This window comes from Rhea pennata, chromosome 29 (assembly GCF_028389875.1).
Source record: "Rhea pennata isolate bPtePen1 chromosome 29, bPtePen1.pri, whole genome shotgun sequence".
NCBI lineage: Eukaryota > Metazoa > Chordata > Aves > Rheiformes > Rheidae > Rhea > Rhea pennata.
In genome coordinates, this window is record NC_084691.1 from 3,716,305 (window position 1) to 3,739,244 (window position 22,940).

General features: G+C 53.4%; 1 protein-coding gene across 1 annotated transcript; it reads left to right on the forward strand.

Moving 5' to 3' along the window:
- The first annotated feature begins 708 nt into the window (after positions 1-708).
- On the forward strand, positions 709-22,682 carry TFCP2 (transcription factor CP2). Its single transcript, XM_062597299.1, has 15 exons — positions 709-1,048; positions 10,165-10,316; positions 10,909-10,985; positions 11,127-11,232; positions 11,465-11,571; positions 12,396-12,548; positions 15,420-15,530; positions 16,367-16,455; positions 16,996-17,044; positions 17,649-17,742; positions 18,374-18,464; positions 19,535-19,644; positions 20,907-21,049; positions 21,733-21,784; positions 21,897-22,682. The coding sequence occupies exons 1-15, from the start codon at positions 927-929 to the stop codon at positions 21,932-21,934; spliced, it is 1,494 nt and encodes a 497-aa protein (XP_062453283.1). The 5' UTR covers positions 709-926; the 3' UTR covers positions 21,935-22,682.
- The last annotated feature ends 258 nt before the right edge of the window (positions 22,683-22,940 follow it).

Sequence of the window (22,940 nt, forward strand, 5' to 3'; positions counted from 1 at the left end):
GCCGCCGCCGGCCAATCCTCACGCCCCCTGCCCGGAATGGGGAGCCCCATTGGCTGCGACGCGCCGCGCGTCACCCGGCCGCGCGCGGCTCCCATTGGCTGGGCGCGGCGGCGGGGCGGGGCCGGCTCCCCGCTGGGGCTGGAGCGGGGGGTCCGCGGCGCCGCCGCCTCCATCTTGCGGGGGCCGCGGGCGGCGCGGCCCGGTGCCCTCGGCGGGGCGGCGGCGGCGGGGCCGGGGCCGGGGCCGGGGCCGGGACGAGCCCCGCGGCGGAGGCTGGGGGCCGGCGGGCCCTCGGGGCCGGGGGCGGGGGGCGGCCCCGTGGTGAGGGGGGAGTCACCGGGGGGCGCAGGCCTGAGGGACGGGAGGGGACGGGGGGGGTCTCGCCTTCGGGGGGGGGTCGCGACGCCCCTCGGGCAGGGGGTGACTAGGGCTTGGGGGGGGCTCAGAGGGTGCAGCGCTGCGGGGGTGCCCCCGCTGCGGGGGAGGGGGGCAGAGCCTTGGGAAGGGGGCGACTGTGGGGCTTGGGGCGGCCCCAGGGGGTGCAGCCCCTTGGGGGGGGGTCAGGAGGGCTTGGGGTCCAGGTGGGGGGGGCAGGCTCTAGGGTTTGCGGGGGTCCTCGGGGCTAGTGCAGCCCCTTGCGAGGGGTGACTTGGGGGTCCCGGCACCCCTCGGGGGGAGCAGCGCAGGGCGCCTTGGTCCCTGGAAAGGAGGAGACGGGATTGGGGGGGGGGGCAGGGCGTGAGCGGGATCGGGGCTCGGGGTCGCCCGCCCAGGGCCGCCAGCCCCCCGTGCCCCCTTCCCCGTCGCGGAGGGACGGTGGCTGGGGGCCGCCGGCCGGGCTGGTGGTGTCCGCGGCGAGGGGGCCGCGGAGGCGCCCCGCTGCGCCCCGCGCGCCCGGGGCCCCCGCCCCACACCGCTGGGTGACCATGGCTTGGGCGCTGAAGCTGCCGCTGGCGGACGAGGTGATCGAGTCTGGCCTGGTGCAGGATTTCGATGCCAGCCTGTCGGGCATCGGCCAAGAGCTGGGCGCTGGGGCCTACAGCATGAGGTAGGTGGGACGCCCGCGCTAGCCTTAACCGTCCTCTCCTCCCCCTGGGAGAGGCACTGGCGAGCCGGGGAGGGAGCGGGGCGTCGGAGGGGTTGCGGTGGGTGCCGCCGCTCCGAGCAGCTGCTTGCCGCGAGGGCCATCTGAAGACAGCGATCAGGTTGCCTACAGGCTCGCTACAGGTGCTGACGGCTCGGTCCAGGCCGCGGAAGGATGGTGTCGGGCTGTGTCTGTGAGGCTTCGGGGCGTTGGGAGAGATCGGGGTGCTCTGGTGTTGCACAGACCTTGGGGCTGCTGGGGAACTAGGGCTTCACACTGCTCAGAGTTGGTGGGGATGGTGTTTCCATTGCCAAGAGCTGGACCTTCTTTGTGGTGGCCAGGGCTTTAGTAACTCTGTGGGTAGTAGTTTTGAGTATCATGTACGTTAAAGTTGAGTTGTGCTTTATGTGGTCCTTGGATTTCCTTCTCCCTGTGGTGTTCACCATGGCTCTGGTTGTTGGACGTGGAGGTGGCTGGAGCTCCGAAGCTGGTCCTGGTGCTGCCTGAAATCAGGTTGCAGGGCTGTGTGGACCATCCTCTGCTGTTGCCGTGTTTGGCTTCCTGCTATCCTCAAATCGTGGATAAATCATCCAGCATTAATCTTGTGCTTCTCATCTGCTGCTGATTAGAAGGGACCATTCCCGCTCGCTTTGTTTTCACACGCGTCGCCCCAGGAGCGTTGCTTTGCCCTAAATAACTGCCCTCCCGGAAGAACGGTGGCCCACGTCCGTCCAGCGCGGCAGGCTCTGTCCTTATGGCTCGGGGGTAGGCGGACCAGGACCCCCGAGGGATCAAATGCCTAATGCAATGAGCAGAGAGCGTTTGTGGTCAGGACCCTGTAGCGCTGGACACTCGAACCAAATCGCAGACGTACGTGGCCGTCGCTCCGGAGAACCGGCGTGGCTCGCCTGGTAGCTCTGCCCTCCCGATGCCGGCTGCGGCGTCTGACTGTCCTGCTCGGAGCTGAGCTGCTGCAGCAGCCTTGTCCTGAGCTGCGAGCCTCTCTGCAGCAGCAAGGCCAAAATGGTGTGTCATGCTTGCCGGTGGAGACCTGGTAGTGCCTCGTTCCTGAGCTGTAATGAGGAAGCACGATCTGTAGATGAGACGGTGGGTTGCCAAGTCAGTTTAGGAGCAGCCATGTGTTTTTCTCCCCCATCAGCACCCTTTATTAATTGGCTCCGTCCTGGGAAGCGTTTCTGCCTGGTTTCAGGCTCTGCTGGCTGGGACAGGCCTAAGTGCCCTGAAAGGTGTTTTGAGGTCTGTAGGTGGAGCTGGGAGATGGAGCGAGGTGTGGAGCAGTCTCGTGCTGCTGAGCGGTGTGGGGTGCCCGGTGGGAACCCGGGAGCCGGGCACAGGGCTCCAGCGAGCGAGCTGGAGCAGTTGGCACAGCCTGCAGGGGAGCTGCTTGTAGTCTGCAAGAGAGCTGCCTTGCCTTAATTTGAAATGAGAGCTTCATTAGTTCAAAAGCTTGCCCACACAGGCTTATTTCTGTTCTGCTTGTTTTCCTCCTAACACACCTTGGTTTGAAGCAAGCAGGAGGGAGTGCGAGATGAGATGGATCCTGCGCTGCAGCCGGGAGTGCTGGTGAGGCTGGAGCTGCACCTGTGGCTGCGGTGGGGACAAAAGGTTGGAGTTTGGGCTCTGATGGGGCTGAGGTTAAGACATTTGGGAGGAGGGACCGGATGAGCACGCTGTCAGGGAACCAGGAGTGGGAGGTTAGAGGCATTTGTAGCCAAGCTGGGTGGAGAAGGCTGCTACGAGAGAACGGTGCCAAGAACAAGCGTGTTCAGCAGTGTTGAAATCTGCAGGTCACTGAAGGATTGAAGGTGGAGCAGGAGCTGGGGAAAAGCTGGCTCGGAGATGCGAAAATGGAGGAAGCTGTTCTGGTCTCCCCTCCAGCCTGGAGGTGTAGCCAGAAAGAGCTCAGATAAATCTTCGAACGTGTCCATGACCTCTCTTCTCTCCTCTCCTCTCCGCTAGAGAGGCTTTCCCAGCCTGAACTGACGTAAGACTCGAGCTTTCGGGCAGTGCTGCGAGTAGAAACGTTCGATGTCCGAATTCAAAAAGACCTGCTGGGTAATCGCTCGTTGTAAAACAGGCAGGGGAGAAGAAGGAGGCAGCGGGAAGGTAACTTCTAGCCTGCTGACATTTTCCAGAGGGAAGCGGTGGGCGTTAGCATGGAGCTGATGTGCAGCCTTGGCCTCACCGTTACCCTGGTCTGCTGTGAGCACGCAGAGCCGCTCCATCACCTCTCACTGTGTTAAGGGTGTTAAATAGCAGCTCTTATCGCCCACAGCCGACTTCTCCTTCCTTCCAGAGACAAGGAGAGCCGGCACCTTCTTTCACAACAGAGTTGTTCCTGACTATTATTAGGATCTGTCACAATCTCTTTTTTATTGGAGTGCTTTAAAACCCTCTAGGCGGTTAGCTGATGGAGTCCCAGATGCATGAGAGTTCGGGGAGAGCCCGGCTAGTGTGTCCATCTCCTCTTTATGGTGGTAGGAACACCTTGAAGGGCGACGGGTGGCTTTCCAGAAGCGGTTCCTCTTTTCTTACCCTCTCTGCCTTTTCGGGGAGGGAGGGAATGGGTCAGCCGAGCCCTCTACGTAGTGGGGCAGCAGGAGTGAGGCTCGATGTGTGCAGGTGGCTTAATATTAAGAGAATCATGGTGATGGTCTCCATCCGTTGGCCGTGGCCTGGTGGCACTGGACCCGCTGCGGGTGTGTAAGCAGGAGATAATCCCTGCTCCACGCCGAGTCGGCGTGGCCGCGTCCCGTGAGCGGAGAGCACAGGGTGGCAACCGTCTGCAGATATGAGAATAAGCAGCAACGTTGGTGTTGTCAGGTTTGGTCAAGTGAGAGATGTTCAGGATTTGGTGGCTGTAAGGAAATGTGAAATGCAAAGAGGAGTTGGGGTAGATTTGCTTTCTTGCGGTGGTACTTTGCCACAAGCTTTGAGCGCAAAGTTTTGCTCACACTTTGCTTTTTCTTTTTTTTGTTGCTGTGTACACTTAGAGGTGGGGAATCACAGCTTTGTTTGGTATTTGAGGAGGAGATTCGTGAAACTTTGAAGCTCCTTTTTCTCTCTTAGGTGCGTGGTCCTGTGCTGTGGATGTGCTGCTGGGGTTATCTCGTGGCTGGTGGGCAGCCTGGCCCCGTGGCCAGCAACTCAAACCCTCCCCTCTTGGAGAGGGTGAGAAAAATTGCTGCACGTCATTTTAATGCAAAGACCTGCCTCCATTCGTGCTAAAACCTAGCAGCAGTGATTCAAAGCTGTAATTGTACAAGAAAAAACTCAGTTAATTTGCAGCTGATAGCTTGCAGGTAGAGAAAAACACCCTTAACCGGGCAAGTGGCCTTGGTCGGAGAGCATGCCGAGGCTGCCCCAGCTGTCCTGGCTGCCAGGTGGTGGGCTGGAGGCTTCCTGAGGAAGCGGCTCCGTGCTTTCCCGGAGCCAGGCGCCAGCCCCTGGCAAAGCTTTCCCACCCCAGCGTTACCTGATGGCTTAAAACCCGTTGGAGCTAAGCGCTTGCGGCAGTCTCCAGGCCGGGGCTCCGTGGCCGGGCTGCTCTAACAGCGCCTCGCTGTAAGCGAGCCCGGCTCTGCCAGAAGCCGCGCTCTGCTCGGGACTTGCGTGGCCGTCTGAAATCCGACTCGCTTTTTCCAAGACTTTTGTTGACCTAAGCTGCCCATAAATAGAGCCCGTACCCCTGTAGGTAAGTGTGCTGACCTTTGTGTCCTGACATCTGACATTTTCTTCCTTCTCTCCTGCGGCAACCTCGTGTGTCAGTTACAGGAAGGGGGGCAGATTTCAACAGGCATCTTGTTTCCCAGTGTGTTTGGGGCTTTTTATTTACTTGCCCCTCGTGGTTTTTCAGTGGCCAGTTATTCTCCCTATGGAAGAGGCACGTTTCTGCCTGGGGAATGAACACTGGTAGGTGGCTCTCAGTGACAGCAAGAGGAGGGTGGTTGCTAGGATTGGCGGCTTATCCTCATTTACCATTTGCGCTGTAGGATTAAATTTTGCATTTGTTAATGAATCTGAATTTTTGGTATTGTTGGAGTTTCCTGGAACTCGGGTGTTCAGGAGATGAGAGGTGGCTTTGGAAGTGCTAATTGGGCATTGGCTCTATATTTCCACTGGCAGCATTTTTCTGTAACTCTTTCTTTCCTCTTTTCCAGGAGATTCTTCCCATCTCCAGAAATGGAGCACTTAAGCGAAGCACCTTTTCCCAAAAGCTTGTTAAATTGCACCATGAATTCTTTTTTTTTTTTCTTTTGAAGGGAGGTGTACTACATCCCCAAGGGTTTCAGGAGCTTCTTCAGGTGCCTTTCCAGTAGGCAGGACCACGTAGGTTTGTCCGCAGAGCAGTCCGCTCCTGACAACTGTTTTCTTCGGCTGCGCCAGCGCTGCCGGGATGTGTCCGGCCGTGAGTCCCGGGGCGCGCGGGGCCCATAGGGAGCTGCTCGCGGCACCGCAGTCGCTGAAGGACTTGGAGCTTCCTGACTCTCATCAAACAAAACTTAAAATGACTTGTCTTGAGCTGGGCAGACGATGGCAGCGTGGAATACTGGCAGGAGACAGAATGAATAACGTGCCTTCTGCACCGCCTCGGTCGGGTTACAGGTAGCAGCCACGGCTGCAGCGTTTTGCTGCCTTTCAAAGGTGGCTGAGGTTTTCCCCTGGAGATGCTGTTTAAGAGTCCAGGCCTCTTCCCCATCTTTTAAGGGCTTAGAAAGCTCAGCAGTCCCTTGCTGTTTTACAATGATGCTGTCCCTATAAATATTTAACTTTTTATTGCACCCTGCAACATGTAAAACCGACCCTATTACCTGGGTCGTATAGCACAGAAGTGTAATGGTGTCTAAATGGTCCGAGTTCCCAGCCGAGGAGCTCTTAGCAAAACCCACGGCCTTGGCGATCGAAAGGCCGGGAAGCAGCTCGCGGGCCCCGTCCGGCCTCTGCGGTAAAGGATCGCTCCAGGCGGACAGGGATATCGGGGATGCTTTAACAACCTTCCTGTTCGTGTGGTTATACCCTCCGCAACAGCCGCTGCTGCGGGGCGGCGAGAGCGCTGTTCATCAGTGGCGTGGCACCATTTGGTCGGTCGTTATTCCTGACTAATTGGGGTTTGACTCTGATTTGTTCCAGAAATACAGCTGTACATCTGCCCTCCATTTTCGCTTTTGCAGCTCCCAGTAAAACATGTTTCAGGTATCAGTTTCCCAGGGGTATTAGCAAACAGAAATTGAGAGCCCTGATTTCAAGGAGGGTTTTGAAGTGATGGCTCTGCAGCCCCGGCTGGCAGATATCCATGCAGCGTTAATAGACTTGCTGAGCTTCTGGCGCTCTGAAAAGTGGCTTGAGATATTACAGCAAGCTGCATTGCTGACTTTTGCTGTGTAACTTGGATCCAGCATTGTGTAAGAGCTCCCCCGGCACCGGAAGATGGTGGCCTGAGCTCTCTGGGATGGTGGCGATTCCTACCCTGAAAGTTAGGATGACTTTAATGTGCTCTAGTTGTCAGGCTCTTGACTTTCTCACCCAGACTGTCTGTGTGCAAGACTGCCGTAAGAGCTCGTGTAGCACGTGGTCTCTAAATGCATTTCACAGCCTGTCACGATGCATCAGGTTAGTGTTTGGTACAGGGAGATGACACTTGTCTTGCTGGTGCTACTACACGTTGTGCTTCGTTGTAGGGAGAAGGTAACATCCGTATTTTGTCCTGCCTTGGCAAACTGTTTAGTGGTGTTGTGAGCAACAAACCCTTCTGCGTGGAATAGCTGTTCCTCTGCTAATGAGATGCTTCTGCAGCAAAGCTTGTCCTCTGGGTTACGTAATTTGCTTAATTCCATACATTCATTTTCTCCTGCATCGTTATGGGTCTGGGGCATCCGGGCAGCTATAAGCAATGTCTAATAAATTGGGATTTAGGTGGGAGAGGAATATCTGGCCCTGAATATTTCTTCTCTGCTCTGCTCTCTGGCTGATGTTGCTAGCAATACAAAGCACCTTGCAGCAGTGCTGCTGCTTGGCCCGTTCCCGAGCCTGGGTCAGCACGGGCTGGCAGGAGCGCATGTTTTGCTCGTGTTCAGCTCTCCCCGGTCTTATTAGGAGAGTTTAATACAGAGCTCGTCATGCACTGGTAAGCACTTGTGCTTCAAGTTAGTTCCAGAGCTGATGGGCATCGTTGTGTGTTGTTTACTTTGGTGTAATTAGCGCTGAGGGGAGCGAGGATGGTTCAGCAGCGTGGGGTTGACGTGGCAGGAGGGGCAGAGGACGGCGCCGCTTTTCTCGGGCATTGCTGCCTCGGGAGGATGTGCTGGATACGAACATAGGAAACACCATACTGGGGCAGGCCCTGCCACCCGGAATTCCCTCTCCTGCCTGGGAACAGCACGGGAGGGAAGGTTGGAAAGCACCGAGGTGGTGAGACTTGGCATTCAATGTAGGGAGAGGTGAAGGACCTGCAAGAGGCCACCAAGCCGTTCCCCTGCTTGGGTTTGCATGGAAATTATAGATGTTACTGGGACATCTTTGGAAGAAAGTTGGACACTTGATCTCTTGAAACCAAAGGGTTAAAGTCCTGTTAGGGTGGAAGCTGGTGTTTGTCCAGATAAGTCCAGTTTTTCCTTGGGAAAACTTTTAATGTTCAACTAAAGGAGGAGAGAAAAAAAAAAAAAAAGCTGACCTTTTAAGGATCTAATTTAACTCCTTCTTCCTTGTACTCCCCTCTAAGCATCCAAAGTCCCAAAGTCTGTAACAGAAAAGGGATATAACTTGACCGTTGAGCAGAATTTCATGCTTTGAAGGTACTCTTAATACAGACTCCTGCTGCAAGTGAGAATAGCTCTATGGTGAGAATAATTCTTTGCTCCCACACTGTCGTTTTAACAAGGGACTGGCGGGATTTCGCCACACAGCTTGGTGGTTCCTTGGCAGCCAGTCCAGAGCCCGGAGAGGTAGCGTGCGTGCTCCTGAAGCATGTTTGTGCTGTCTCCACTGTCTCCAGTTTTATCCCACGGTCCGTGGATGTGAACGGGTGGGGCGATGTCCTGTTTCACATGCTGGGGAGTAATTGCTCTTGGACGTCATTATGGCTCGAAACAACTGCTGAAAGCCAGTCTCTAGCAGAGTTTCTAATTCTAATTTCTAATAAATGCATGTTTGTACGCTAAGTGGTATCACTGATGTTTTTGAAAGGAATGTCATTCACAAAGCTCTTGTTGCTGCACGTCCTTTCTGAGTGTGGAAAAAGCCTCTGTGGTCTTGAGTGAAAGTGGAGGCGGCAAGCTTTTTGCACAGTTGCAAAGATAGGGGGATGTCCTCCTCCCCCCAGAAAGTCAGTAGTACAGGGCTTGAATGCAAACCCCGGACGCTGTCTCCTCCTTTCCCTCCCAGCTAGTGCCAGGAGCAGTGTAACGGCATCCGGAGGACAGCGAGCCCAAGCTGGAGCATCTCCATGCTTCTCTGGGGTGCAGTAAGGAGCTCTCTTATAACTCATCTCATATAACATGATAGCTGGGAAGATGCCTTGGCCGTTGCAGGTTAACGACCTGTCAGATGCCCCGATAGCTTCAAGCCATCCTGTTGGCCTGGGATTGCTCCCCGGAGCACGGTTTCTTGTGTCGTTAAGGTGTAGGCTGGACACAAGTCACGTCAGCTTTTGGTAAAAGGCAGCGCCATAAGGTAAAGAGCTGCTTGGAGCCGGCTCCGGTTTATCCCTCGTCACGTAGAGCGGGGACCCACGGCACGTGCCGACGTGAATGCCGTGCCACGCACAAGGTGAAGCGTCTCGTCTCCCAAAATCGTGGCGGTCCTGGTACTGCCGGACTCTGCCACTGAGCGGCTTTGGGAGCTGCTGGGTCGTTTCCTCCGTGAGAGTCCCAGGCTCTTGGTCAGGGTTAGGGGCTGGTTTTGGCGCAGTACCTGGCGCAAAGGGCTCTTGGCTTATTAATGAGAAACTTAGCAGGAAAAGCTCTGCGAGTCCCGCTCCTGCTGTTTTCACGCTGGAAGGCTCTTGCGCAGCCTGTGCGAAGGAGATCGTTTTTCAGCCTGCAGGATTTTCTCACCGAGAGGTTTGCGTGCGTCTCGCTGCGGGTTTCCTCCGCCGTTGCAGAGGGAGGAAGGGCTCAGCCCCCTAACCACGTACCTCGGGTGATGTGCTCCGAGGTCTCAGCCTCCGCTTTGCGTGACACCTCCGTTGGCAGGGCCGGTGGGTGGCTTTTACAAGCACGGAGGAGGAGGAAGAGGGAAAAACTGGTGACCTTGACCGGAGCAGGATTCCGAATTCCTGCCGAGCCTCTCCTTAGGGGTAAACGAGTTTCTTGGCTCCTCTGCTCGACTCAAGGTGGTGGTTGAAATTCCTTCATGGGATGTGGGCAGGCTGGTCCATCCGCTTGTGCAAGGCTCTGATGTTTTTGCGAAGGGAAGGGTTTTTATTTGGCCAAGGGCCTCTGTTTCACACAGGCCAAGTCCCACCACTCTTTCGTCTTGAAGCTCTGCCTGGAGGGGAGCGGCCTGTTGTGGAAGGAGGGGGTTTATTCCAAATTCGCCGCTTCCCTTCCTCTCCCTCCGGAGTTAAACCTAGCTGACAGATCCCTGAACGGAAGGGAAAGCGTTAGGGCTCCATCTGCACCGCTGGAGGCACCAGCGTGGTACCTCGAGGAAGGGGACAGGAGTTTCTCGGTGCGACACTGATGTCATCCTGCCGCCTGTGCAGCGGCTCTGCGTGGGTGCACAAGCAGTACAGGCATCAGGCTGCTGGAGGAGCTGAGTTTTCACCTGAAACACTAACTTGACTGCTTTTTTCAGGTTTGAAGCAAGAAATGCATGCCTTGGATAGGGAGGCTATCTTGAAAAACACTCTAGCAAAAATGGGTGCTGGGGTCGTCTTCTTAGCTGCAGACTACTCTGCTTTAGTGCTCCTTTACAATTCTGCAGAGAGATGTCGGGGTATGTGATTTTTTTAATTAAAAAACCACAATGCTTTTCGTAGGAGGGGAAGGAACTAAATGTCAGATGCATCATCCCTCCGTAGCCAGAGCTGAAATGAATATGTCTGACAAATCTGTTTTCAGCGACGTCCTTGCCCTGCCCATCTTCAAACAGGAAGAATCGAGTTTGCCTCCGGAAAATGAGAACAAAATTCTGCCCTTCCAGTACGTGCTGTGCGCAGCCACTTCCCCTGCAGTGAAGCTCCACGATGAAACGCTCACCTATCTCAACCAAGGTGAGCGAAGCCTGGTGCCTTCCCCAGATCGTGCGTCTTTCGTTGAAACGCTCCAAGTTTTAACAATAAAATTCCACCTATGGAAATTTCCCCTTGCAAATAGGCACCGTCTCGCTATTAATCCCCAGATTGCTTCTGTTTAGCTGCCAGCTCCTGTATCTTCCTGCCTGCCATCAGCTTACCGTGGTAACATAAATTGTAGGATTTAACATAACAAAAACCTGCATAGCGCAAGGTGGATTATGCAGTTTGTTAACTTCCTGCCGCCGGAGCGTCCGCAGCGTTTCGGAGGACAGGACGAGCGAGTCCTCGTCTTGGTCTGACCGCACGTGAGTTGGCGAGGGCAGTTTGTAGAAAGCGCTGCACGGATCAGTGGAAAGGAGAAGGGTCGCCCGCTCCTGGAGAGGCGCGTTACGGCAGCGGCTGTTTTCCGTGGCCCGTGCTCGTATGACCCTTGACTAAAACGCGGCAAAGAGATCAAGTGATGTGTCCAGTGTGACAGCAAAAGATGTCAAAACGCCAGAGGAGGGGCAGCAGCAGCAAAGATCCCTCCGTGGCTAACGGCGAGGAGCCTTTGTCTTCTTTCCTTCAGGGCAATCGTACGAAATCCGGATGTTGGACAACAGGAAAATCGGGGAGTTGCCGGAGATAAATGGGAAACTGGTAAAGGTGAGCAGAGAGCACAGGCTCGCGTGTCTGGTCGGGACCGTCCCGTGCGAGGCGTCGTTATCCCTGACGCTGTCAGGGAAGCTCGAGAACTGTCGGGTTGCCCGGGGACGACTCCGGACGGCGACTGTCTGTTCCCTCTAGAGCATATTCCGGGTGGTGTTTCACGACCGGCGGCTGCAGTACACGGAGCATCAGCAGCTGGAGGGCTGGAGGTGGAACAGGCCTGGAGACAGGATACTGGATATAGGTAAGTACCGGGGCAGCATCTTGGCCAGGGCTGTAAGGAATGTGGATGCCTGAGGTGTCCCCCACCAAGCTCCCCAGTCTCTTGACTTTAAAAGACAAAGTGTTATCCATGTCCCGCATTTTGAGAGAGAAGGTGAGATTTGTTGGTGCTTCTGTGTATTCCCTGTGAATCTGTCTTCCTTCACCTCTTCCTGCCATAAACTGCAGCTTGTTCTCCGTGCGTGCTCCTACAGATATCCCAATGTCCGTGGGGATCATTGATCCTAGGGCAAATCCAACCCAGCTCAATACAGTGGAGTTTCTGTGGGATCCTTCAAAGAGAACTTCAGTGTTTATCCAGGTAAAAGAAGAGGTGTGGGGAAACTATTCTTGTAAGGGCTTAGGAAAGAAAAATAAAAATTTTCCTAGGGTGAAAACCTGCTTTTTATTTATTTATTTACTTATTATTGGACTCGAAGCTCTGAAATAGCAGCTAGATGATGCAGTGGTAGATGGATGTAAGATGCAGTGGTAGATGGATGTAAACTGCAATTCACCTTACCCCCTACCCCAAGCAATGCAAGAGAGTGGCAGTTCATGCGTTAGCAAGGCACAAGTGCAGCTGACTACCTATTAGTTGTTTTGTTTGTGCATTTGAGAAAAGACTTGGGTCAGCTTTTCCAAAGGGTTATATTCCCTTAGGAAAGAGGCCTGGGTATAGTCTGGCTGCTTTTGACATCCCTGCTAATACCCAGCTCTCACTGGTTTGGGTGATTTAGGTCTCCTTCTTGCTTAGATGCTTTTGCAGATCTTACCAGCTGCCCAAAATACCCCCTGGAAATCTGGCCCTTCCTCCTAGAATAAACTGGCTGCAGAAGGTGGAGGCTGATGCAGCTGAACTCTCTGCCCTGCTGATCTGAGGTCGCTTGTAACATTAAGAGGTTGCAAAACTTGTTGGAAGAATGTGGCTCCACCTCTGCTTTGATGTCCCCTTAACTCCTTAATGCTGGTGTTGCTCGGTGTGTTCCCATCCAAGCCCTCTAGTTTGCCCTATTCGCTGGGCTACCCTTTAAGTGAGCGCTGTCCTAGCTGGCACGAGGGGAATGGGGTGTTTGTATGCGACCAGTGAATGCGTACTCAAACGTGGCGGCCGTATTAACAGTGAGATGCCTTGGCTTCTCTCAGGTTCACTGCATCAGCACGGAGTTCACCATGCGGAAGCATGGAGGAGAGAAGGGAGTGCCCTTTCGGGTCCAGATAGACACCTTTAAGGAGAATGAAAACGGGGAGTACACAGAGCACCTGCATTCTGCCAGCTGCCAGATCAAGGTCTTCAAGGTACCTCAACCTGCTGTGCAAACACAGATCCAGTCCGTGTCGTTCCCCCTGACGGAAACCACCTGGAGTTGGTTGCGAGTCCCTCCGGCCTCGGCAAACGTCACGAGTGTGGGACCGTGGCCTAGCTTCCAGGCAGATGGGGTTTTCCATCCTTCTCTTGTGCTGCCCATCTCTCTCTCCTGGCAGCCTGGTTCCTGGGTGTCCGTCGAGCCTAGGTGTCCCTGTGGCTAGCAAACCAATAAGCCAAGAACAACGTGCCAGGGAGAGAGTGGGTTACGCTGTCCTCTCCAAAAGCTCCTAGGCTTAGCCTTGAGTTTAATCAGCTTGGAGATGCTCAAAGAGATTTTGGTGTCTGATCAAACGCCTCCTTTTATTATTGCCAGTCCCTGCGGTGGCCGTGTCTCCTGGCGGTCCATCCGCAGCCGGGCGTTCGGGTGGCGCAGGCAGCTGGTCCCTGTTGCGAGTTGCTTGCAGCGAACCCAAAGCCCCGCTCTGGCTGCGGAAGCGTCGAAGCAGCGCGCGCCAGCGAGACCACGTGCCCGGCTGTGGGCGGCCGAAAGCCGCACGGCTGGTGCCGCGAAGCCCAGGTGCCGTGCCGGAGGGCGTCCTGGAGCGGCTCTGGGCACGCTGAGCCCGTGCAGTGTGGTGCAATAACGTAGTCTTGGAGAGGCTCCATTTCCCTGTCCTGCCTGTAACATCGTGCAAACTCTTGGCTGTAGCCCTCGGTTCTTCTCCCTTCAGGGGCCCTTGGCACGCGGCTGGGTCCGCTGCCTGGCCGGGAGCCTGGGCTGTTCTGCAGTTTTGCCGTGAAGTTGCTGTGGGGTATTGGGCAGCGTGCCCTGCTGATGTTGGCTTGGCTTTTTTTTTTTTTCCCCCCTCTGCTCTCTCTCCTGTTTTACCTACTCGGATTATAAAATTTCTGAGGTGGGAGCGCGATTCGTTAGGGCCTGTTTGAGCGCTGCCCGGTGTCTTGATGCAAATGGAGTTAGGGGATGAGGCTGCTTACGAACGAGCACCGGAGGAGTGATGGGGTTTGTAAGGCATCTGCCTCCGCACTTCTGCTGAGCTGCAGCTTTTCGTGCCAGGGGATGTGTTTGGGGGATTTTTTTCTTTTGCTTTTTTTTTTTTTGGTTTTTTTTTTTTTTTTTTTGTTGTTGTTTTTCCTCTTCCACCATCCTTGACGCGGGAGCGCTTCTAGCAGCAGCCGGAATCCCCGCAAGCAAAGCAGCACCTTCAGGGCGCAGCGTCCGCGCTGAGGATCGCCCGGCCGGGGTCTGCGCTCGTGCCTGGGGCCGGAGCGATCGGTTACGGTTCGGAGTTTGAAAAGCTTCCGCTCTAGAACAGAGCTCTACCTGCCGTTTGTCCCACCGGACGGCGGATCGCGGGAAGCGCTGAGCGCGGCGACGGCCGCCTGCCAGAGCCCTTGGCCAGGCTCCCGGCTGCTGGTATCGGCCTTATCGGCCGCTCGTGAGACGCGGCCGCTCGCTCCGTGGTGTGACGGTGGCCGGGGCGGCGGGCTTGACGCGGTGTTTTGGCGGTTCCCTTGGCCTGGGTGCGACCTGTTCCCTGCAGGGTGTCCTTTCTCCCGGGTTGTTGTGTTATATTTGGGCTCCTTGCCCTTTCTCCTCTCTGCCCCTCCAAACCGGGTGCGTGTCTGTGCTTTGAAACCCCTGCTGAGAGCCTCTTATCGACGCTCTCTGGGGTCTGGAGCACAGATTCCTCTTCCCAGAGGCAACAGCGTCGACTGTGGAAACTGGGAAGATAATAGCAACCATTGGATTTTCCTGGCTGGGTTGGCTGGTCAGGCTGCAGCTGAGCAGCACCTTCCTGCCTGGCCCAGGGCTTGGTGGCAGCGGGGCGTCAGGTCGCAGCTTGGCTCTCCGGAGGGAGAGCGAATCCAGGGTTCGTGCGCCCCAGGCCGGGTTTGGTTGCTCTCGTCCTCGTTGTCGTGGCGGTTACATTGCGATAACCAGATTGTGCAGATTTAAAAAGGGGGTTGCAAGAGGAGCAGTGAAACGTGGCTCTGTCTGTTCTTTAATTGTGAAGAAACAAATTAGGAAATGCCTGTTTCAGAGTTGGAAAGAATAGGAAGGCTGTGGTGGTACCCGAGTGTCCTAACGCTCCTCTGCTAGTGCCGTGGATGCGCTGACGTGCTCACGTGGCACCCATATGTTGGCAGAGAGCGAAAGCCAAATTTCTTCCATCTAAATCTGAAAGTTTTAAGGGGAGCACCAGAATACCTCAGGTGGTCACAGTGCCTCTCTCTTATTTGCTCCTTCCCCCGAGGCGTTGAGCATTCGATAAAGGCAGCAATCAAGATCATCTTAATCCTGCCTGTGAGAAAAGAGGGTGCAGGAATTACTTGTTTTTCAAGATTGTGGCACAGCTGTCCTGTTTTCCGCAGCAGTACATGCCACTGAAATGCCACCTCTTAAAACTGTGTGATTACGCTGCAGCAAACATAACCCAACTCAGATGTGTGCTTCTCTCACCTCTGCAGCACCGGAAACTGGTCTCTGTCCCCTTTGTGCTATGACTTTGTCTCAGACTGGGAGAAGTTTCTTCTGTAAAATGTTTCGTTTCCGTGTTCAGATGCTCTGGAATCGAGGGCTGTTTTTAGGGCTCCGGGGAGATTAGGATATTCGCATTAATTTGGGAAAGGCTGTTATAGGATGGATGCTCTCCGTAGAATTAATGCTCCGGGCAGCTTGTCCCAGCTCTCTTCCTTTTTCCTCTGTAAAGCAACAAGTGGGTGAGCTGAAAAAGAAGTCATCCTGTCTGCTCTTTGCATTTACTGTAAATCTGACTTTCTGCTGACTCTCTTCCATGTTGCCTAGCACTGGTGTTTTGACAGAACTATCTCCTTTCCAGCCCAAAGGAGCTGATAGGAAACAGAAGACGGATAGAGAAAAGATGGAGAAGCGAACACCTCATGAGAAAGAGAAATACCAGCCTTCCTACGAAACCACGATACTCACAGAGGTGGGATGCTCTTTCATGCAGCAACAGGCAACTGGGCTTGTTACTTTAACAAAATCTGGGTTACTTTGGTCACAGGATGCAAGAAACGGGGTGTTGCATTGCGTACTGAAATGCTGTGAAACGTTTGGCTAAGTTGTTATAGCTGAGGGACAAAAGCAAGATAAAGTTTGTAGGCAGAGAGGCATTTCTTGCTAGATGTGAAGAAGGGCTCCGCTCCTGTGCCTGGAAACTTGCTGCTTTTCCCCCTACGCTGTAAAAGATGATCTAATAAAAGATTTTACCTCTACCTGCAGACTTTGTTTTGCCTGTGTGGCCACTGGCCACCGAGACTGTGAGTCAGCAGGAAAACCCCTGTTGTTTTCTTCCTTTGCTGGTAGAAGGCGTCAGTCTATAGAAATGTGATCTTTTGAAGTGTCCATGCTAAACACTGCTAAATGTCCTGGGGAGGGAGCCCTTGTGCTGCCCCGTGTGAGTACTGGGGTGCTTGTCGGGGCCTGAGCTCAGCCTCGAGCTGTGGCTTTGCTTGCTCCATGAAGGTGCTTTGGCTGCTGCTTGTTGCATTTGTCGGCCCAGTGCCAGAGATGATTTGGATCCCAGAGCTCCCTGTATTTGAATTTCGTGACTTCTGGCCTTTTGAGCTGACAGCTCGTTTAGTCTGAGGTTTGTGACCGTCTGCAGTGAATCAGCTTGACTTCTTTTAATCCCCTGCTTTATTCTCTGGTTCCGTTTCCTAGTAGGTTGTCAGTCAGCAAATAGCTATTAACCTGCGCTGAGCAGAGCAGATACATGGACTTCTTAAAAGCAATCCTGTGACTCTTCTGGATTTTCCTTTCTAGTGTTCTCCCTGGCCAGAGATAACATATGTCAATAATGCACCATCCCCTGGCTTCAACAGCTCCCACAGCAGTTTTTCCATTGGTGAAGGGTAAGTCTGGAGAGCGAGAAGAGGCTGCCTGCCTGGCTATCGATTTCTGGCTTGCACGAGAGATTGATATGTCCGAGCTGGCAGTGAGCGGTAGCTAAAGAAGTGCCTGGTCCAAAGAGAGAGAGAGAGGGAGCAGCCTGCTAAGGGCCATGAAAAATGAAGGCCCTTGGAGATGAGCGCCGTTACCTTCCCTGACTGCCGTCCAGTTCGACTCTTGCATGAGAAGTGTGTGCGCGTCTGATCAGCACTTTCCCCTGTGTTCGTTCTCCAGCCTGCTTCCCTCTGCCTTTCCCCATCACGTTAATACTCTTCTATAAAAGCCATTTCTTCTTGCAAAGGGCTTTGCCGCAGCGATGAGGGTATTGCCACGGTCCCATAGCCGTGTTTCAACGTGCTGGTCTTTGCGCGGCACATCCACCAGCGAGGCACGGTGCTTGGGAGAGGGGTGGTGCTGCGCTGCCTGCCGGGATCCCACGCTGGAGAGGGGAGAGAGGTGCTAACCACGTGTTCTCTTCTGTCTGCCTCTTTTCCCCGCTCTAGAAATGGCTCCCCAAACCATCAGCCCGAACCACCCCCTCCGATCGCAGATGTAAGTCTCACTTCAGATGTTTCGGTTGTGGTAAGGAGGGCACAAAGATCAGAAAAGGGGGTTTTATGATTGAGCGGCAGCAGGTTTATTAGCGGCGGCAGGTTTGTTAACAGCTGCGTTCCGGAGTTTGGGGCAGGGGGAGAAGGGCTGTCTTTGCATCTGGGCTGGCTGGAGGGGTGAGATGCGACAAGATCAGGCTTTGATCTGTAACAGCTCTTATGCAGCAAACCTGAGCTTGCGTAAAACAGGCCGGAGGCTGCTCTTGTTATCGTCTTTGGGGAGTTGCAGCCTTCACTGACTCCTAGTTAGAAAAAGACGTGCTAGTGTAAAAAGTCTGCAGTACGATCTGCCTTTACTTACGGCATCGATCTTGGCTGGTGCTTTCCCCTTTGCTGCTCTCCTCTTTCTCAGCACCTCTGAAATCTTTTAAATCAAAAACTATCCAGGCTGCAGCCTTTATTCTGTGTGTGACACTAGTGCGCTTGGGTCTGGATTTAAGACTATGATTCTAAACACTGATTCAGTTGACCTGTGATTGTCCCTCCACGGAAATGTGTTTTCATATCGCTTCTGAGGCTGTGACCCTTCTCTTCCTGCATTGCAGAACCTCTTGCCAACAAGCACACCCCAGGAGGCCCAGCAGTGGCTGCACCGAAACCGCTTCTCCACTTTTTCACGGCTTTTCACAAACTTCTCAGGTAGGTTTCGACAACCCCTCCTGGTCTGCCCCTTCCCTCTGGTTGCTTGGGAGGCTGTCTTTACATTACCGTTGCAAATATGAATGTTTTAAAATATCATTCTTTTGTAACACAATAAAATCTGGTTTTCTGAAAGTTGTGTTCTTCGTTTCTCACCTTGCTTTCAGCTGGCAAAATAGGAGGACAGCAACAGTGTCTCTTCCAAAAGTTTACAGCACCCCCCAATTCTAAAACAGGCTGAGAGATGTTTGATCTGATGCACACTGGGGGATAATGCTATGCATAAAGAAATGCTTCATATTTATTTTCCTCTCCTTCCCTAGTGATACTGTCTCCGTTATCCAGGGTCACAGGGGCGCTAGATAGCAAGCTGTAGAAAGAAAAACATTGATAATGCAGGACACGCCGTTGTACCAAAACGCATTCTTGCAAAACCAGTCTGGAAATGCTTGCAAATGTCCTTCTGTGGGAAAGGAGGGGGATTATTAGCAGAAAGCAGGAATAGTTAGAGCATAGTGTGAGCTCAGTGAGTGGGAGGAGGGAGTGCTGGCACAGCTGTGGTGTCCAGGCCTCCTCCCCAGATAATCTGGGCTTGGCTGTGTGACTTCTCCTCTCAATTTTAAATTTCTAGGTGCAGATTTACTGAAGCTGACCAGAGAAGATGTTATCCAGATCTGTGGCCCTGCAGATGGCATCAGGCTCTTCAATGCTTTAAAAGGACGGTATGTTGTACACTGTAAAAGCTGGTCGTGGACAGTAGGTGACTGTATTTATTTTAGGCTGCTTGCTTGGAACTTGCCGTTATGGAGGACGGAGTTTAAATCTTTCTGAACCTGTTTCAGTCAAGTTTGACAACTTAGCCAGCAGGATAGCCGCTCCAGAGACAACCTAGGGAGAACGTCTGTGTGAAGGAGAAGTATTAGAAATGCCCTTGCCCTTTGAGGTGGAGAGGGGACAGATTTGGTCAGCGTGTTCCTGACTAGACGTCAGAGAATCTAGACAGAAGACGAGACCCCTCCCTGCATCATACTCGTTTCTTCTGTCCTCTGATGTGCCTCTAAACCTGTCTCAGAGGAATAGCCTTCCTGTAAAAGGAATATTCCTTTGCCACCTTTCTCTGCAAAAACAACAAGAAAAAAAAATAGGCCTAGTGTTTAACTTCTCTCCGAATTGAGGCATTTCAGAAGCAACTGTTGCAGCCAGACGGAGCAGCCGAGGGCTCGTGGTGGGCTGTATCCTGGAGGAGGCTCTGGGGAGGTATCGGCGCAGATTTCTGATACGGGGCAGCAAGAGCTTATGCGTGTGTAAAGCATTCCAGGGAGTTAATGTACCATTTCTGATAGCTCTTGAGATAGCACTAAAACGTCGCAGCTCCCTGCTGGGGAGAAGGACGTGGAGGGCAGGAGACGCTGGCTGCTTTGGCACTGCAGAACGAGACTCTGCTTTGAGTGACGAGCAGCCCGTGTGCTGCCAGCAGGCCTCGATCTGTGCCGCAGCCGCTCTGTCCTCGGAGCGGGCCGGATGAGTAAGCTGCTCAGTAGCCAGTTGACCGTGTCCCCGTGCCGATTTCATCCCCTCCTCGTGCACAGCCGCCTCGCACCTTCGCACCGCTTCAGAGAGGTGGAGGTGGCCACGATGCGTCTTCTGGTTTTGCTTGAAGACAGATCAGTCCATTGATCCGCTTTTTAGCTTCTGAGGATATTGAGGAGAAAGGAGTGTTGGCTAAGCGTCAGGGGAACTAGACAAGTCCTCGAGCGCATTCGATGGCATTCACTCGCTGCTCTGCCTGTAGGATGGTGCGGCCCAGACTGACTATCTACGTGTGTCAGGAGTCCCAGCAGCTGAGGGACCTCCAGCAGCAGAAACACGAGGATGGGGACACGGCCAGCAGTACTTTCTTTGGTAAGGGCTTTGCAGCCTTTGCTGTGGGCATGTGTGGTTGGGTTGCCGCAGGTGGGGCACGGAAGAGAAACCAGCAGCAGGGTTAAGCAAACAGAAGTGCAGGAGTGTCCATGAGCTGTCACCAAGCATCACCTAGCAGACGACCCTCTCTCAGGCAGGGCTGCTTATTTTACTGGAATACAGTTTATCTGCGTAGCACCTTGAAGGTTTGTGGCTTTTGCTTTCAAGCTGCTATGCCTTGTGTTGGCTGCTGTCATTCTTTTCTCCTCGCTGCGAGGAGGCAGCAAGTTCTCAGGCAAGCTAACGCAGGCTCTGTAGGAGAGCAGAAGGGCTGTGGCTCTGCTGTGCGCCCTGTCCTTTGGTGGGGGTGGTGTAAGGTTCCAGTAACCCCTTTTCACTTGTCCCCTTCCTATCCAGCTGATTTTTCTCCCTGCCAACCGAATGGGTGGCTGCAGAATCTCATTGTTGGCATTTTGCCTGCGCTAAACTGACAAATGATAGCTCCAGTGAGAATCCAGCATCGCCCAGACAACAATGAGTGACCTACATTTGCGGAGCCGCCAGGCGCCAGTTTATCCACCTCCATGATTGGAGTGGCGAGTGCGAAAGCAAATGGCTCGTCCTTTCCTTGCCCTGTTCCAATTCAGATTCCTCTCACTTCCCTGCAGGAACTGCCTTGCGGGAGTGGGAGAAAGTGGGGGGGTTCTGGGGAGGTGCCAGAGCGGCTTTTCTGTCCTGCTGTGACTGGAGACTGCCAGGACTGGTGTAAAGTGCCGCTCAACTGATGCGAAGCCAGAAGGAAGGTTTAGGGGGCAAGGACTGCATAAACACAGAACGAGCGTTGCAGGACAGTGGTGAGAACCCATTTGCTGCAGAATTGTTGCTTATTTAGCTCAGGGTATGTGGCAACCATGCAGTGAGTGCAGAGGGCAGAGATCCTTGAGCTATAATTGCATATAGACTTAGCAGCTGGGGCTTGGAAAGATGATAGCCGCATGAGATGGACACAGCAGAGCAGGTGTTTAACCTCCTGAAAAGCAAAGCTCCATAGTCTGTGCACAGCCCTTTCCCAACGTGGCTGTGATGGTTCTGGGCACGAGCTGTGTCGTGCATGAGCAAAGCTGCCTTTTGGCAGTGCTCCTCTGCACGATCTTGTCCCTGGGTTGGCGTGTGTGGGCCTGGCTTAAGTGTCCTTGTATCCATCATATAGACACCAAAGTTGTACTGGCGTCTAGCTGTAATAGTTCCTGTCCTCTTTGTAGTGTACCACGCTATTTATCTGGAGGAGCTGACAGCGGTGGAACTGACAGAGAAATTAGCCCAGCTCTTCAGTATCTCTTCTCGACAGATCAGCCAGATTTACAAACAAGGTCCAACAGGGATACACGTGCTGATCAGCGATGAGGTAACAGCCTCTTAAGTGCTACCCAAGAACTTCCTTGCTACCTCCTGAGCTGGGTTGTTTCAGCTGATTCATGTCTGCTTGCTCTCTGAGCTCTGCTGCAGAGATTGCCTGGGGCCCTGGAGGAGCAGGTCCCTGAGCCTGCCTGAGCAGGTCTTCAGGAAGGGCCACGTTCGAGTCACCTCCGACTTCCAAAGGGTTGGAGATGATTGTTGAAGCCTGCAGAGCCGGAGATGTTAGGATTTGGGAATGCTGCTCTGCTACCAGGGACACCTCGCTGAGACCTGTGAAGTTCTGTGCATGTGAATGGCTCTCCTGGAGTTAGTCCGGGTTGTGTTCACACCCTCTTTCCGTGCTTAGATTTCTTCTAGTTTTGCTATAGAAACAGATTGCTGGGAGACTTTGCTCTGAGCATCCTGGAGTCTGATCGTTTGTCTCTTGGCTTGCTGGTTCAGTTCTGTAGAGATGAGGAAGGAATAAATATTTATGGCTGGTGCGTTTCCTACCTCCTAGAGCACTGAGCTCTCCTGACTGAACCTTCTAGCCCTTTCGGTACTCTAAATCTGTGCCCATCACTGAATGACAGAATGCGCGGAGGAAACAAAGCCTTCACATATGGCTATGAAGCACTTACACTGTGTTTTAAATAATTTTTTGACTAAGCTGATTTTCATGGCTTCTTTCAGATGATACAGAACTTCCAAGATGAATCATGTTTTGTTCTGGACACCATGAAAGGTGCGTAAACACATGTGTTCTGTTATTTTGCCGCTGTACTTCTCAGGGGAAGAAGAATCCAACAGATTCCTTTCCAGCTGTGAGTATTTCATAAGCTCTGCTTCCTTTGCAGCTGAAACCAATGATAGCTACCACATCATCTTAAAATAGGAGGGGACAGGATGAGGAACGTGCGTGGTACCCTCGTCACACACAACGACCCTTCACTTACAGCACAAGGACACAAGCAGAGATCTGGAAATTGCTGGGCACCTTCTCGAAAGACCCTCATCTGTTGGTTACTCTGCTGGACTTTCTCACAGGCAACCTCCTTGCTCTTACGGCATGCAAACTGCCATCGACAGCAGCGTGCTGCGGAACTGCTGGAGCTGTGAGGCTGAAGTTACCAGGTCGCACTCTCACATAGCTATCGATAGAAATTTGCCATTGGGACATAAGACCTGTGTAAGGGCTTTTCTGTGGCAAACGTGCTCTGCTTTTCTGAGAGGCATCGGCTCCCATGACACTCAGACTCACGAGTGAACATTGATTAAACTGGCCCAACAAACACTTCCTGGCGATTGCTGAGCTGAGCAGGTCTCAAACGTGCTGCGTACTGCGCTGATGGAGTGGTAGGCTAGGGCTGGGTGGGATTTTTTTATTATTATTATTTTTTAAGCTTTCCTTTAATACTACAATGCATCTGTCAGACAAAGGTGGTGACTTTGTTTTCTCCTCTCCGCCCACCCTGAAAGCGGTGTTGACTTTGTGCATGGGTGTGGTTGTGGCGCCATCCTTCCCTCGCGAGTACTAAGGTTGTCAGGAACTTTATATACAGATTTAGTTTGTACGGATGCATACGGTTGGAGCAAAATGTGGAGTGAAGCAAAGTGAAATTGGATAAAGAAATAGCTAACTAGTTTGGTCTGTGGGATTTTTTTTCCTGCATGTTTTAAGTGTCTCAAGGGGAAGAAAGGAAGGCATAGGTGTCCTTAATGAAAATTTGAGTGGTAGCTGCATGCTGACTTTTTTTTTCTGCCCTTGCATCCCCCTGCCCAGCCTCCATAGCTGACCGGTGCCAGTCAAGCCCTGCGTGCACTAAGGAGGAATTAGACAAGTCGGAAGGGTTTATTCAGAACTGCTGGACTTGCTGGTGACAAAAGTGCCTGTGTACAGA

Excerpts from the sequence above, each read along its gene's own strand:
- TFCP2 (XM_062597299.1), top strand. The coding sequence starts at position 927 with ATGGCTTGGGCGCTGAAGCTGCCGCTGGCGGACGAGGTGATCGAGTCT. Across the intron at positions 1,049-10,164 it reads GCTGGGGCCTACAGCATGAG|CGACGTCCTTGCCCTGCCCA; the intron begins GTAGGTGGGACG and ends ATCTGTTTTCAG. Across the intron at positions 10,317-10,908 it reads GCTCACCTATCTCAACCAAG|GGCAATCGTACGAAATCCGG; the intron begins GTGAGCGAAGCC and ends TCTTTCCTTCAG.